Source organism: Bufo gargarizans, chromosome 6 (genome assembly GCF_014858855.1).
Source record: "Bufo gargarizans isolate SCDJY-AF-19 chromosome 6, ASM1485885v1, whole genome shotgun sequence".
Taxonomy (NCBI): Eukaryota; Metazoa; Chordata; class Amphibia; order Anura; family Bufonidae; genus Bufo; species Bufo gargarizans.
The window spans coordinates 151,055,686-151,071,243 of record NC_058085.1 but is presented as its reverse complement, the minus strand read 5'-3'; the positions used below and the strand labels follow the sequence as shown (position 1 = coordinate 151,071,243).

Sequence of the window (15,558 nt, the reverse complement as noted above, 5' to 3'; positions counted from 1 at the left end):
GAGTACATTTTATTTAAGGGATATTTTCATAATTTAAAACAATGTCATATTTTATCACTTTATGATTTGTAGTGGGTTGACTGGGAATGATGGTTTATCACTGTGCCCCCTTTTTCTCTTGTACAATGCATCCCCTGACCACCTGAACCACAGTGTAGCCCTGTTGAAGTGATTGGGGCCACCAGCACAGCTGGTGTCACTAACATACCTGTCCAGGCTCCAGCGGTGAGATCTCCAGCTTCTGTTCTTATCCTGGGACTTGGTGCTCTACTTAAATCCCTTGCTGGCAATTCACCCTTGCTAGTTGTAGGTTTTCTTTCTTGCTGTGCTCCTGGTTCTGTCTGTGTTTTTAGATGGTTTAGTATATTGACCTCGGCTTGCCTCTGACCTTCTTCTCTTTTGTGATTTTAGCTTGGCAATTTTGACTACCCCCTGTCCTCTTATTTTGTACTGTGTTTTTACCTAATCCATACGACCCTCCTCTGTTTGATAGCGTCTTGCACTTAGCAGAACAGGGAATGTTGACTAGTTGTGGAATACTTCCATCAAAAATATTTTATAACATAATTTACTATACATGAGTCCATTTTTTTATTTAAAAATTAGTGGATGGTTTTCTGGATATTATTTTTTAAGTCACTCCATTTATACTAGTTCCTGCCCAGAACATTTAACTTCACTAATTGCCATACTCGATATCTAAAATATAAAGTGCAGAATTGTCACCTTTTCTTGACAGACAATAGAACCTGGGGCAATTGCATATTTTTCTTCCAATTTGCTCTAATTTATCTCTGCGCATTGGTGCACAGAGTAGGGTTTTATAGATAATACAGAGATCTAAAGCAATTTGGAACCTGTGTACAGTCTTTCTACTACAAAGCCACTATGGCTGGGTTCAAATCTGCATACCACCTGTAATAGGATCCAGCAGTAATCCGGCCACTTTCTGCCATATATCCCGACTTTAGGCCGGACAAAAAATGTTGCGTGTAGTATTTTTTTTCCGGCTGGAAGCCAGCAAGTCTGCTGGATACAATGACCGGATTACAGTGCTGAAATTCACAATGCAGATGTGAATCCAGGCTAATGATGTATTTGCCTTTTAAGGGTGTATTAAGTACCCCGATCAGGCAGACGCTTGTCAGAAGGGAAGCATTCCTTCCCAGCAATTACCTGCTCGATAGCAGAGGAGACCACTGTTATTACATGCAGCGATCTCTTCTGCTGTGGGGGGAGGAGCGATCACTATGCCATTGCTCGTCCCCATGCTGTGCAGTGGTAGACAGCATGATATGCCGTACTATTGCCATAATGTGGTTCTCCATAAAAACGTTTGGAACAACTTTCACATAATGCCATGTATAATATCTTTCCTATTAGCTATAGCAAAACTGCACAGATAAAGATGTGGGTTTTGTAACTTTTTTTTGGTGCTGTTGTGCTGCTTTCACTTCATGAAAAGTTGACAAGTTGTTGCCATTTCTCAGCCATATAGGAAAGGAGGACTGGCAGGTCAGCAATATAATAGTCACCTCCTCTAATACTACTGAAGTAGCTTTACATGCAGTTTTACATTTACCGCAATGAATCGTGACTTTCCTGTAACTTCCGTAAAACGAATATCTACTTTTTAATGAATATTTTTCAAACCTGTCTTTTGTCAGATCTAAAATATGCATTTTCTTTAAATCTACAAATAAAAATAACAGTTCTGAGAAATAATTAATCACCAAATAGGTCAAATGATGCTACAATTACCGTCACTGGGATACTCTATTCCTATTATATATACCACACAAAAGAGAGTAGATTCACGTCCTATAGGTTAAAAATATATAATCTTTATTAAAAAAAAAATCACAAGTTAAACATGATACTATAAAATAACAAAATATTCAGCATAAATAAAAGTCAAGTCATGAACAGATATCTGAAAAGGTAGCTCAAGATATAAAGCAAGAGTTAGTACAGGTGGACACTGTCTCCTCGATGTACGTTTCGCTGTTCTGCTTCCTCAGGAGGAGTGCTTCCTGAGGAAGCAGAACAGCGAAACGTACATCGAGGACATAGTGTCTACCTGTCCTGACTCTAACTGGTATGATCATTGCTTTATATCTTGAGCTACCTTTTCAGATATCTGTTCATGACTTGACTTTCATTTATGCTGTTCAGAGAGTGTGGCGTGCTGTCAGCACATTGAGATATTTCCAGAGGGTGGTTCTCTCTTTTTACCCAGTGTGTCATATGCCTACTATACCTAACTCTCCGGCCAGCATTCTTTCATAGATTTATTACCCTTAGAGATATATATATATATATATATATATATATTCAGGTCAGGCGGTGCTTCTAATTGGACATATTCACTATATTCTCATTATTTTGTTATTTTATAGTATCATGTTTTACTTGTGATTTATTTTTTATTTTTTATAAAGATTATATATTTTAACCTATGGGACGTGAATCTACTCTCGTTTGTGTAGTTCTGAGAAATAGTAACCTACCAAATAAAACAAATTTATGCTTTATATTAGGATACAGCCCGATGGTGCAGCTGGTCACATGCAGCCACCCCCGCCCATCCACAACAGCCAGTGGCTGATCGATTTTACCACAAAATGGTAAAAAAGAAAAATAGCCACCACTGACTGCCATGAATGGGCGCGGCTTGGCTATATGGAGCCAGCTGCAACATAACATTGCATCCTGATGTTTGATAAAATCCATAGGCTGACCACACAGGCAAGGTCTATGCATTTCGACTGTATGTCTTAATCATGACCATGATTAAGACTTACAGTTGAAATGCGTAGACCTTGCCTGTGTGGATAGCCAATGGATTTTATAATGAAGAAATAAAGAAATTGGATTTTATCCTGAGCCTGCTGCTGGATTTTTTCTACTGTTTTGATTGATTCCTGGTTTGGGATCCGTGCATGGCGAAGGAGGACGGTGGGTTAGCTGAAATCCCTTTTTTTCTTATATACAGGTGAAACTCGAAAAATTTTAATATTGTGCAAAAGTTCATTTATTTCAGTAATGCAACTTAAAAGGTGAAACTAATATATGAGATAGACTCATCACATGCAAAGCTAGATATTTCAAGCCTTTATTTGTTATAATTTGGATAATTATGGTTTACAGTTTATGAAAACCCCAGATTCACAATTGCAGAAAATTAGAATATTGTGAAAAGGTTCAATATTCTAGGCTCAAAGTGTCACTTTCTAGTCAGCTAATTAATCCATAACACCTGCAAAGGGTTCCTGAGCCTTTAAATTGTCTCTCAGTCTGGTTCAGTAGGAATCACAATCTTGGGAAAGACTGCTGACCTGACAGTTGTGCAGAAAACCATCATTGACACCCTCCATAAGGAGGGAAAGCCTCAAAAGGTAATTGCAAAAGAAGTTGGATGTTCCCAAAGTGCTGTATCAAAGAACATTAATAGAAAGTTATGTGGAAGGGACAAGTGTGGAAGAAAAATGTGCACAAGCAGCAGTGATGACAGAAGCCTGGAGAGGATTGTCAGGAAACAGCCATTCAAAAGTGTTGGGGACTTTCACAAAGAGTGGACTGAGGCTGGAGTTAGTCCATCAAGAGTAGTGATAAGCAGCAGGGGTCATATTCGAATTCACAATATTTTGCAAATATTTTGTAGAATATTCGTTGAATATTCACTAATTCGAATATTCGGTACATTCAACTTTTTTATTTACTCGAAAAATCGGAAATGTAATGAGCAATACAGGCGTGGATCAAAAAGGAATATATAGCACTATAGAATATAGTGCTATATATTAGTTTTTTTTAGAATATTCATCATTTTCTTCCCCTGCTTAAGTTGCTTGTCAAGCAATTTAAGCAGGGAGGAATCATCACTTCAGATGGAAACAAAATGACGAATATAAAAAAAACTAATATATAGCACTATATTGAATATAGTGCTATATATTCGTTCTTTAGAATATTCGTCATTGCCGAATATTCTAAAAAACTAATATATATATCACTATATTGAACATAGTGCTATATATTCGTTATTTTTTTTCATCTGAAGTCATGATTCCTTCCTGCTTAAATTGCTTGACAAGCAACTTAAAGAGGACCTTTCACCGATTATGACAATGTGAACTAAGTATACAGACATGTAGAGCGGTGCCCGGGGATCTCACTGCACTTACAATTATCCTTGGACGCCGCTCAGTTCTCCTGCTATGCTCTCCGGTATCTCCGGTCACAAAGTTATGGTAGGCGGAGTCTGCCCTTGTTCTTCTGTAGCGCTGCCCAATCGCATTGCAGAGCTCACAGCCTGGGAGAAAATAACCTCCCAGGCTGTGAGCTCTGCACTGCGATTGGCCAGCCCTGGAGCAGAACAAGGGCAGACTCCGCCTACCATAACTTAGTGACTGAAATCTCCGCCTACTATAACTTAGTGGCCGGAGATACCGGAGGGCATAGCGGGAGAGCGGAGCGGCGCCCAGGGATAATAGTAAGTGCAGTGAGATCCCCGGGCGCCGCTCTCCATGTCTGTATTCTTAGTTCACAGTGTCATAATTGGTGAAAGGTCGTCTTTAAACAGGGAGGAAACATAACTTCAGATGGAAAAAAAATTCAGAATATTCTAAAAAATTAATATATAGTTCTGTATTCAATATAGTGATATATATTCCTTTTTGAACCACGCCTATATTGATCGTGTAACATTCGCATATTATGCAATCATTACATTGCCTATTTTTCGAGTAAAAAATGACAAATATTCTAAAAATAAATATATAGCACTATATTCAAAATATTCGTGAATTCTCAAAATTGTGATAGTCGCGATAAATATTCGTAATTCAAATATTCGCGCTCAACACTAATCAAGAGCCCACACACACAGATGGATAATAGGAATGGGGCTTCAAATGTCATTTTCCTCTTGTCAAGCCTCTCCATAACAACAAACAATGTCAGAAGCATCTTACCTGGGCTAAAGAAAAAATAGAACTGGTCTGTTGCTCAGTGGTCCAAAGTCCTCTTTTCTGATGAGAGCAACTTATATTTATCTCATTTGGAAACCAAGGACCCAGAGTCTGGAGGAAGAATGGAGAGGCACACAATGCAAGATGCTTGAAGTCTAGTGTAAAGTTTCCACAGTCTATGTTGATTTGGGGAGCCATGTCATCTGCTGGTATTGGTCCACTGTTCTTCATTAAGTCCAGAGTCAATGCAACCGTCTACCAGATTTTGGAGCACTTCATGCTTCTTTCCGCAGACAAGCTTTATAGAGATGGTGACTTCATTTTCCATCAGGACTTGGCCCCTGTCCACACTGTCAAAAGTACCAAAACCTGGTTCAATGACCATGGGATTACTATGCTTTATTGGCCAGCAAACTCACCTGACCTGAACCCCATATAGAATCTATGGGGCATTGGCAAGAGAAAGATGAGAGACATGAGACCAAACAATGCAAAAGAGCTGAAGGCTGCTGTTGAAGCATCCTGGTCTTCTATAACACCTTAGCAGTATAGCAGCCATGCCACACCACATTGAGGCAGTAATTGATGCAAAAGGGGTCCAAACCAAGTACAGAATACATATGCATGATTATACTTTTCAGAGGTCCTACATTTTTCTATTTAACATCCTTTTTTATTGATTTCATGAAATATTCTAATTTTCTGAGATTGTGAATTTGGGTTTTTTATAAGCTGTAAGCCATAATCATCCAAATCATAACAAATAAAGGCTTGAAATATCTTGCTTTGCATGTAATGAGTCTATCTCAAATATTAGTTTCACTTTTTAATTTGCATTACTGAAATAAATGAACTTTTGCATGATATTCCAATTTTTCAAGTTTCACCTGTATTGGTTACTTTGTGTCTACTTTATTCCCTACACATTAGAAGCACAGGTCAGTACCGAGTCTGCCTCAAATTATAATAAAAAAAGTGAACATCTAGTTCCAATGGAAAATAATACAATTATATTTAATCACTTCCTATTACTGATTTCATAATTTTTTCTTTCCTTCAGATCTATCGGACTGTGCTCTGAGATCGTTCCCGGTTGGGCTGTATTTGCCCACAAGTTCAGTTGCTGACAAAATCTTCTCCATTTCACTGGCTAATAATGAGTTGAAAAGTCTAACAGGAAAATTCTTTACTGTTTTCAAAGAAGTACAAGGTATGAGCAGATATCTCAGTATGTTGTATAGCTGATAAAATGTCACAGTTTTTGTGGGAACCTGCAGTTGTCCATGCTGAGGTCCTATATACTATACACTGTATGGATTAAACTTGTCAGTACTGGTGGTGATATTCTCCCTTGTGGAATCTCCTGATAATTCATTGGATCACATGGATATTCTACTGAATTCAGTAAGAACTGTGTAATGTGCCCCAAACCCAATGAATTCCCCCATGGTGGTGCTAGGAAATGAAACATTTTTTCCCATAAATCTGCATAGATTACAACTGATTTCTGGGTATTATTGCAGTGGTGCTACCAGTAATCTATTTAAAGTGTGACTGCCTTTTCATTTTTTTATACCCTAATAGTATAGTACACCCTGCTGTATAAATGCTTTTGTGCTTTATAATTTAAACTTTTTCAGTTTCACCTCATAATAACACCAAGAAATTGCTGTCACTTTCACATTGAGCAGGACCCTTTCACAGCATTATAAAAAAAACAAAATGGCTGCACACCGTTATATATACAAACAATAGAGCTAAGAAATGGTGGTCATTCTAGATAAAAGTGGTACAATACTGACTATAAATGAGTTGGCTTCCGCAGATGGGTCCCTAACACTAAATGTACTGCCTCACTTGTCTGAAAGCTGAAAGTCAAGAGGAGAAATCACTGTTAGAAATCGAGTTGGGAATAATCGCGGGTAAAACCTGCTTTTACTTTCACTTTCAGTTGCATTCATTGCATCCCGATTTCTATCAGTGATATCTTCCCCTGTACTGAACATATTGCTGTCATTCTGGTATTGTCTGGAATGTCAGCTTTCAAACAATACAAAACCAATATCTCTAGCTAGATATGGGCAGTTAAAGTAGCCCCCCTCCTTGTCAGTCTGGATGACGAGAGGGAGCAGCTGCAGAGCAGGCAGGAGGAGAGAAAGATAGTAAAAAAATATATAGAAATGTAGAAAGGTGACATTATTATCAGGGTAGTGACCCCCATAATAAAATTACATTATTTTCACCACACAGTGAATGCCGTAAAAAAAAGTTCCACAAAATAATGTAAAAATGATGCCGCTTTTTTATCTTTCCCCCTAAAAATAAAACAATAAAAGTTATTTAATACACAATATATACCCCAAAATTGTTCCTAAAAAAAACTTGTATTGTGAGGCTAGAACAAATGCTTACTGATTTCATGTCATTGCAGGGCTTTTCTCTGGTTAACTGTATGTGAAAGTATACACACTGCTCTGGGGTAGTGGGGAAGTTATCTGCATTATGATTGGTCTTGTCTGGCTCTGGTTAGCTGTATGTGAGAGCATACACACTGCTCTGGGGTAGTGGGGTAAGTTATCTGCATTCTGATTGGTTCCATCATGTGAGGAGAGCAAAGGGTTATGGGAAGTGAGGGAAATACAGGAGGGCCTCAAGGACATGGCAAACATCATCACAGGAAGAGCAGCAGAGGCCATGTTAGGAAGATGCTGAAATAGAGGCACAGAGAAATAGGGTTGCTAAGGGCTGAATACAGACATCAGGGAGGTCAAATTAACTGAAAAATAAAGCTTCATGAACACCTTTTCTTCAGCATCACATATGTTAGGAATTTCATTTATGGTAGTGAAATGGCAGTTACACTTTAATGTAAGTGGACAACACCTTTAAAGACCTGTGTTGTACAGAGCACATTGGAAACTTGCCCCCCTAGAGGCTCTATTTTGCTAATTTTAAAGATTTCAAGTTAAATCTTCTTATTACAGACGGTTTTCTTATGCTACAAGGTATCTACCCAGCAAAAAATTAAGGCTTTATGTCCATGATTGTGTCCATATTTTGGTTCATAAAATATGACACCCTCCTTGTGCATTCCGGGTATATAGTACTGTAGATCCTTTCTATCCCTAGTGGCCAATTGTCCCTCCAGAGATACTGGTGATATAGCATAGATAGAAGATACAGCCTAATAACTCACATATAGCTGTTTTGGATATATTAGTGTTCTTCAAGGCAAGGTATAGAAACTTGGATGCTTTGAGAGCACTAGTCCAGTTAGGCAACAAGGCTTGGGTGAGGAGGAACCAAACACCCTCTTTTCTAGGCTACTTGTATTCACTCCCATCGCAAATCTGAATGTTTTAGGGGGAAACATAATCATTATATTTTGTATATATCATCAGTAAGTAACTGTCACGGATGGTGTTGCAGAAAACAAGAAGTAACAAATAAAGATCTGACTGACTTGATCCCAAACTAAGGAACAAATGGGTGAGCTCTATTAAAGCCCTATAGCTCTCCCTGACTGCTCAGCCCATACAAAGATGTCTGTGATAGAAAGTTGCATGTCCACGTACCTAGACTTAGTGACACCTGAAAACCCCTATAATAGTGAGGGGACACGACCACCGGCTCCCTGCACTTAATACGGAGGGAGTCAGGGTCACCTAGAATCAAGCCAACAGGAAAACACAAATAAAGGGATAGACTTATCTGAGAAACCAGCAGTAGCAAACTTCTAGCAGTGAGCACAATACAGGAAGTAGTATAAACCGCAAAGTGAGGCAGTATGGGAGGGGATATAAAGAGAGGCAATCACTGCTAATAGATGACAGCTGGGAGAGGGAGAAGATGTCAAAGCGAAACCAAAACAAAAGGACATCATGCAGGAGGTACTGAAGAACGTCTGTCAGAACTTCTCAGATATCTGGCGGTGACGGTACCCCTCCCTCTACGAGTGGACTCCGGACACTCAGAGCCCACCTTCTTAGGATGGGACCTATGGAACGCCCTGATAAGATGAGTGGCCTTAATGTCCGCCACTGGAACCCACATCCTCTCCTCAGGACCATAACCCTCCCAATGAACGAGGTACTGAAGAGAACCGCGGATAATACGAGAGTCCACAATCCTAGAGACCTGAAATTCAAGATTACCATCAACCACAATCAGAGTCGGAGGCAAAGAGGAGGGTACAGTGGGTTGGACATAAGGTTTTAATAGGGACTTGTGAAAAACATTATGGATCTTCCAAGTCTGAGGAAGATCAAGACGGTAGGCAACGGGATTGATGACGGACAAGATTTTGTAAGGCCCAATAAACTTAGGACCAAACTTCCAGAAGGGAACCTTCAATTTGATATTCTTAGTAGACAACCACACCAGATTACCAACATTCAGGTCCGGACCAGGCACACGTCTCTTATCCGCCACACGCTTATATCTCTCACTCTTGCTCTTTACATTGTCATCTATTTGGCAAAAGATTCAGGATAAAGACGAGGAGAATCTCTCCTCATCAGGTAAACCAGAAGACCCCTCTCCAGAGAATGTCCCAAACTGCGGATGAAACCCATATGCACCAAAAAATGGTGACTTATCAGAGGACTCCTGACGATGGTTATTTAAAGCAAACTCAGCAAGGGACAAAAAAGAACACCAATCCTCCTGATTTTCTGCCACAAAACAGAGCACATATGTCTCCAGATTCTGATTGACGCGCTCTGTCTGGCCATTCGACTGCGGGTGGAAAGCAGAAGAGAATGACACCCGAACCCCCAAGCGAGAACAGAAAGCCTTCCAAAATCTGCAAACAAACTTCGTGCCCCTATCAGAGACTATGTCTGAAGGAATGCCATGCAATTTGACAATGTGATCAATAAATGCCTGCGCCAGGGGTTTAGCATTGGGCAACCCAGGAAAAGGAATGAAATGAGCCATTTTGCTAAAACGGTCCACCACCACCAGAATCACAGTCTTCCCCGAGGAACGAGGCAGGTCCATAATGAAGTCCATGGACAGATGTGTCCAAGGATGGGAAGGAATGGGTAACGGGAGGAGAGGACCTGATGGCCGTGAATAAGGGACTTTGGAACGAGCGCAGGTCTCGCAGGCTGCCACAAAACCCTCAACTGACTTACGAAGCGCCGGCCACCAGAATCTCCGAGCAATGAGTTCCACTGTGGCTCTACCCCCCGGGTGCCCAGCAAGGACAGTATCGTGGTGCTCCTTAAAAACCTTGTGTCGTAAAGCGAGAGGCACAAACAACCTCCCAGGAGGACAAAGATCAGGAGCCTCTGCCTGGGCTGCCTGAACCTCTGCCTCCAATTCAGGATAAAGAGCAGAGACCACCACCCCTTCAGCCAAAATGGGAACCGGGTCTTCAAAGTTCCCCCCTCCCGGAAAACAACGTGACAGGGCATCAGCCTTCACATTCTTAACCCCAGGGCAGAACGTGACAACAAAATTAAACCTAGAAATGAACAAAGACCATCTGGCCTGTCTCGGGTTCAAACGCTTGGCTGACTCCAAGTAGGCCAGATTCTTATGGTCGATAAACACGGTAATAGGGTGTCTGGCTCCCTCTAGCCAATGGCGCCATTCCTCAAAAGCTAACTTGATGGCCAACAACTCCCTATCTCCCACATCGTAATTTCTCTCTGCAGAGGAGAGTTTCTTCGAGAAAAAGGCACACTGACGCCATTTGGCAGGAGAGGGACCCTGAGACAAGACAGCACCCACACCCACCTCAGAAGCATCCACCTCAACAATGAAGGGCAGAGGGACATCAGGTTGTATCAAGATGGAAGCGGAAGCAAAACTCTTTGATACTAGAAAAGGCCTTACGCGCCTCTACCGACCAGGAGGAAAAATCTACCCCCTTTCTAGTCATATCAGTGAGTGGCTTAATAACAGAGGAATAATTCAAAATGAACTTCCTGTAATAATTGGCAAAACCCAAAAAGTGCATCAGCGCCTTCTGATTCTCAGGAAGCTCCCAATCAAGCACAGCGCGGACCTTCTCGGGGTCCATGCGAAAACCAGAAGCGGAGAGGAGAAAACCCAGAAATTGAATTTCTGGAACCGCAAACACACATTTTTCTAGTTTAGCATACAATTTATTCTCCCGCAGAATGAGCAAGACCTGACGTAGGTGGTTCCTATGAGTTTTGAAATCAGGAGAAAAAATCAAAATGTCATCTAGATACACTAGTACAAATTTCCCCATTAAATGATAAAAAATGCTGTTCCCAAAATGTTGGAAGACGGCTGGAGCATTCATCAAACCAAAAGGCATAAACAAATTCTCAAAATGGCCCTCAGGGGTATTGAAGGCCGTTTTCCATTCGTCCCCTTCTGTGACCCTGACCAGGTTGTATGCCCCTCTTAAATCCAACTTGGAAAAAACTTTAGCCCCAACAATCTGGTTAAACAGGTCTGGGATCAGAGGAAGCGGATAAGGATCACAAATTGTGATACTGTTCAGCTCCCTGAAATCCAAACATGGTCTTAAAGAACCATCTTTTTTCTTTAAAAAAAAAACAAAAAACAAAAACAGCAGCAACAGGTGACTTCGAAGGTCGTATGTGTCCCTTTCTCAGGCTCTCAGAGATACGCATAGCGACCCTTTCAGGTTGGGAGAGATTGTATAAATGAGATTTAGGCAGCTTGGTGCCTGGGATGAGATTAATAGGGCAATCGTACTCCCGGAGAGGGGGCAGCTCCTGAACACCACTCTCAGAAAACACATCCGAAAATTCAGAGAGAAAAGATGGTACAGTCTTAGTAGAAACCTGTGAAAGAGATGTCGAGAGGCAATTCTCTCTGCAAAAGTTACTCCAACCATTTATTTGCCTCGCTTGCCAATCAATGATGGGGTTATGTTTAGTGAGCCAGGGTAGCCCCAACACTAGAGGAGTAGGTAACCCACTTAGGACGAAACATGACACATCCTCAACTTGAGAATCACCCACAGTCAAACGGATATTGTGAACTATGCCCGTTAACAATTTTTGAGAAAGTGGAGCGGAATCAATAGCAAAAACAGGTATGTCCTTTCCCAAAGTGCATACCTGGAAACCATATGTTATAGCAAATTGATTATCAATGAGATTGACAGCTGCTCCACTATCTACAAAAATCTCACAAACAATGTTCTTGCTCTCTAGCGCCACCCTGGCAGGTAGGACAAAACGGGAACTACAAGCAAACGAAAAACCTTCAATTTCCGCAGCAACCTTGCCAATTGTAATAGATGGAACGTTTTTAGAGGACTTTTTTCTTTTTGTTTCTTTATTACTCTCAAAAAACTCCCTGAATCTCCTAGAGGGACAAACATTTGCCAAATGATTTATACCTCCACAACAGAAACAAACCCTCCTCTGAGAGCTGAATCCCCTGTTGTTAGAGGCAAGCAAACCCAGCTGCATGGGTTCCTGCTCAGAGGGGATTGAGAGAGACTGAGACCCTTGTGCACTGAATGAGACCGTCCCACTGTCCTTGGACTGAGTATGACAGGAAGGAGTGATCTCTCCTCTCTCTCTAAGACGCCTGTCAATACGAACGGACCGAGACATGGCAGACTCCAAGGAGGTAGGTCTCTCATGAAAGGCAAATGCATCTTTCAATCCCTCTGAAAGACCATGGCAAAATTAACTTCGGAGTGCAGCATCATTCCAACCAGTATCAGCTGCCCATCTCTGAAATTCTGAACAGTATATCTCTGCGGACTGTTTTCCCTGTCATAAAAGACACAGTTTAGATTCAGCCAGAGCAATATGATCCGGATCATCATATATCTGACCAAGAGCTACAAAAAATTCATCCATTGATCAGAGGGGCCGTGCCCCCACCAGCAGTGAAAAGGCCCAAGACTGAGCGTTATCCCCGAGCAGTGATATGATGATCCCCACCCTCTTCTCCTCATCACCAGAGGAATGGGGAAGTAGGTGAAAATGGAGTTTGCAAGCCTCTCTAAAACAAACAAAATTCTCACTACCCCCAGAGAAGGTATCCGGAAGCAAGAACTTAGGCTCAGAACAAACTCCATGAACGCAAGCGGAACCGGTCACCTGAAACTGAGACACAGTTTTACGGAGCTTTGCGACCTCCAGTGAAAGAGCCCGCATGCAGTCCGTCAAGGCTGAAAACGGATCCATGCTTAAGACGGTTTTGGCGGTTTATAATGTCACGGATGGTGTTGCAGAAAACAAGAAGTAACAAATAAAGATCTGACTGACTTGATCCCAAACTAAGGAACAAATGGGTGAGCTCTATTAAAGCCCTATAGCTCTCCCTGACTGCTCAGCCCATACAAAGATGTCTGTGATAGAAAGTTGCATGTCCACGTACCTAGACTTAGTGACACCTGAAAACCCCTATAATAGTGAGGGGACACGACCACCGGCTCCCTGCACTTAATACGGAGGGAGTCAGGGTCACCTAGAATCAAGCCAACAGGAAAACACAAATAAAGGGATAGACTTATCTGAGAAATCAGCAGTAGCAAACTTCTAGCAGTGAGCACAATACAGGAAGTAGTATAAACCGCAAAGTGAGGCAGTATGGGAGGGGATATAAAGAGAGGCAATCACTGCTAATAGATGACAGCTGGGAGAGGGAGAAGATGTCAAAGCGAAACCAAAACAAAAGGACATCATGCAGGAGGTACTGAAGAACGTCTGTCAGAACTTCTCAGATATCTGGCGGTGACGGTACCCCTCCCTCTACGAGTGGACTCCGGACACTCAGAGCCCACCTTCTTAGGATGGGACCTATGGAACGCCCTGATAAGATGAGTGGCCTTAATGTCCGCCACTGGAACCCACATCCTCTCCTCAGGACCATAACCCTCCCAATGAACAAGGTACTGAAGAGAACCGCGGATAATACGAGAGTCCACAATCCTAGAGACCTGAAATTCAAGATTACCATCAACCACAATCAGAGTCGGAGGCAAAGAGGAGGGTACAGTGGGTTGGACATAAGGTTTTAATAGGGACTTGTGAAAAACATTATGGATCTTCCAAGTCTGAGGAAGATCAAGACGGTAGGCAACGGGATTGATGACGGACAAGATTTTGTAAGGCCCAATAAACTTAGGACCAAACTTCCAGAAGGGAACCTTCAATTTGATATTCTTAGTAGACAACCACACCAGATTACCAACATTCAGGTCCGGACCAGGCACACGTCTCTTATCCGCCACACGCTTATATCTCTCACTCTTGCTCTTTACATTGTCATCTATTTGGCAAAAGATTCAGGATAAAGACGAGGAGAATCTCTCCTCATCAGGTAAACCAGAAGACCCCTCTCCAGAGAATGTCCCAAACTGCGGATGAAACCCATATGCACCAAAAAATGGTGACTTATCAGAGGACTCCTGACGATGGTTATTTAAAGCAAACTCAGCAAGGGACAAAAAAGAACACCAATCCTCCTGATTTTCTGCCACAAAACAGAGCACATATGTCTCCAGATTCTGATTGACGCGCTCTGTCTGGCCATTCGACTGCGGGTGGAAAGCAGAAGAGAATGACACCCGAACCCCCAAGCGAGAACAGAAAGCCTTCCAAAATCTGCAAACAAACTTCGTGCCCCTATCAGAGACTATGTCTGAAGGAATGCCATGCAATTTGACAATGTGATCAATAAATGCCTGCGCCAGGGGTTTAGCATTGGGCAACCCAGGAAAAGGAATGAAATGAGCCATTTTGCTAAAACGGTCCACCACCACCAGAATCACAGTCTTCCCCGAGGAACGAGGCAGGTCCATAATGAAGTCCATGGACAGATGTGTCCAAGGATGGGAAGGAATGGGTAACGGGAGGAGAGGACCTGATGGCCGTGAATAAGGGACTTTGGAACGAGCGCAGGTCTCGCAGGCTGCCACAAAACCCTCAACTGACTTACGAAGCGCCGGCCACCAGAATCTCCGAGCAATGAGTTCCACTGTGGCTCTACCCCCCGGGTGCCCAGCAAGGACAGTATCGTGGTGCTCCTTAAAAACCTTGTGTCGTAAAGCGAGAGGCACAAACAACCTCCCAGGAGGACAAAGATCAGGAGCCTCTGCCTGGGCTGCCTGAACCTCTGCCTCCAATTCAGGATAAAGAGCAGAGACCACCACCCCTTCAGCCAAAATGGGAACCGGGTCTTCAAAGTTCCCCCCTCCCGGAAAACAACGTGACAGGGCATCAGCCTTCACATTCTTAACCCCAGGGCAGAACGTGACAACAAAATTAAACCTAGAAATGAACAAAGACCATCTGGCCTGTCTCGGGTTCAAACGCTTGGCTGACTCCAAGTAGGCCAGATTCTTATGGTCGGTAAACACGGTAATAGGGTGTCTGGCTCCCTCTAGCCAATGGCGCCATTCCTCAAAAGCTAACTTGATGGCCAACAACTCCCTATCTCCCACATCGTAATTTCTCTCTGCAGAGGAGAGTTTCTTCGAGAAAAAGGCACACTGACGCCATTTGGCAGGAGAGGGACCCTGAGACAAGACAGCACCCACACCCACCTCAGAAGCATCCACCTCAACAATGAAGGGCAGAGGGACATCAGGTTGTATCAAGATGGAAGCGGA

The 15,558-nt window shown here is 42.3% G+C and overlaps 1 protein-coding gene across 2 annotated transcripts in view; it reads left to right on the top strand.

The window, feature by feature from the left end:
• LRRC20 (leucine rich repeat containing 20) overlaps positions 1–15,558 on the top strand; it is an 810,255-nt gene that overhangs the window by 214,159 nt on the left and 580,538 nt on the right. For both annotated transcript variants that reach the window (XM_044298858.1, XM_044298859.1), the window contains exon 3: positions 6,034–6,183. In XM_044298858.1, the coding sequence (XP_044154793.1) occupies positions 6,034–6,183 (150 nt within the window). The remainder of the gene's footprint in view (positions 1–6,033; positions 6,184–15,558) is intronic.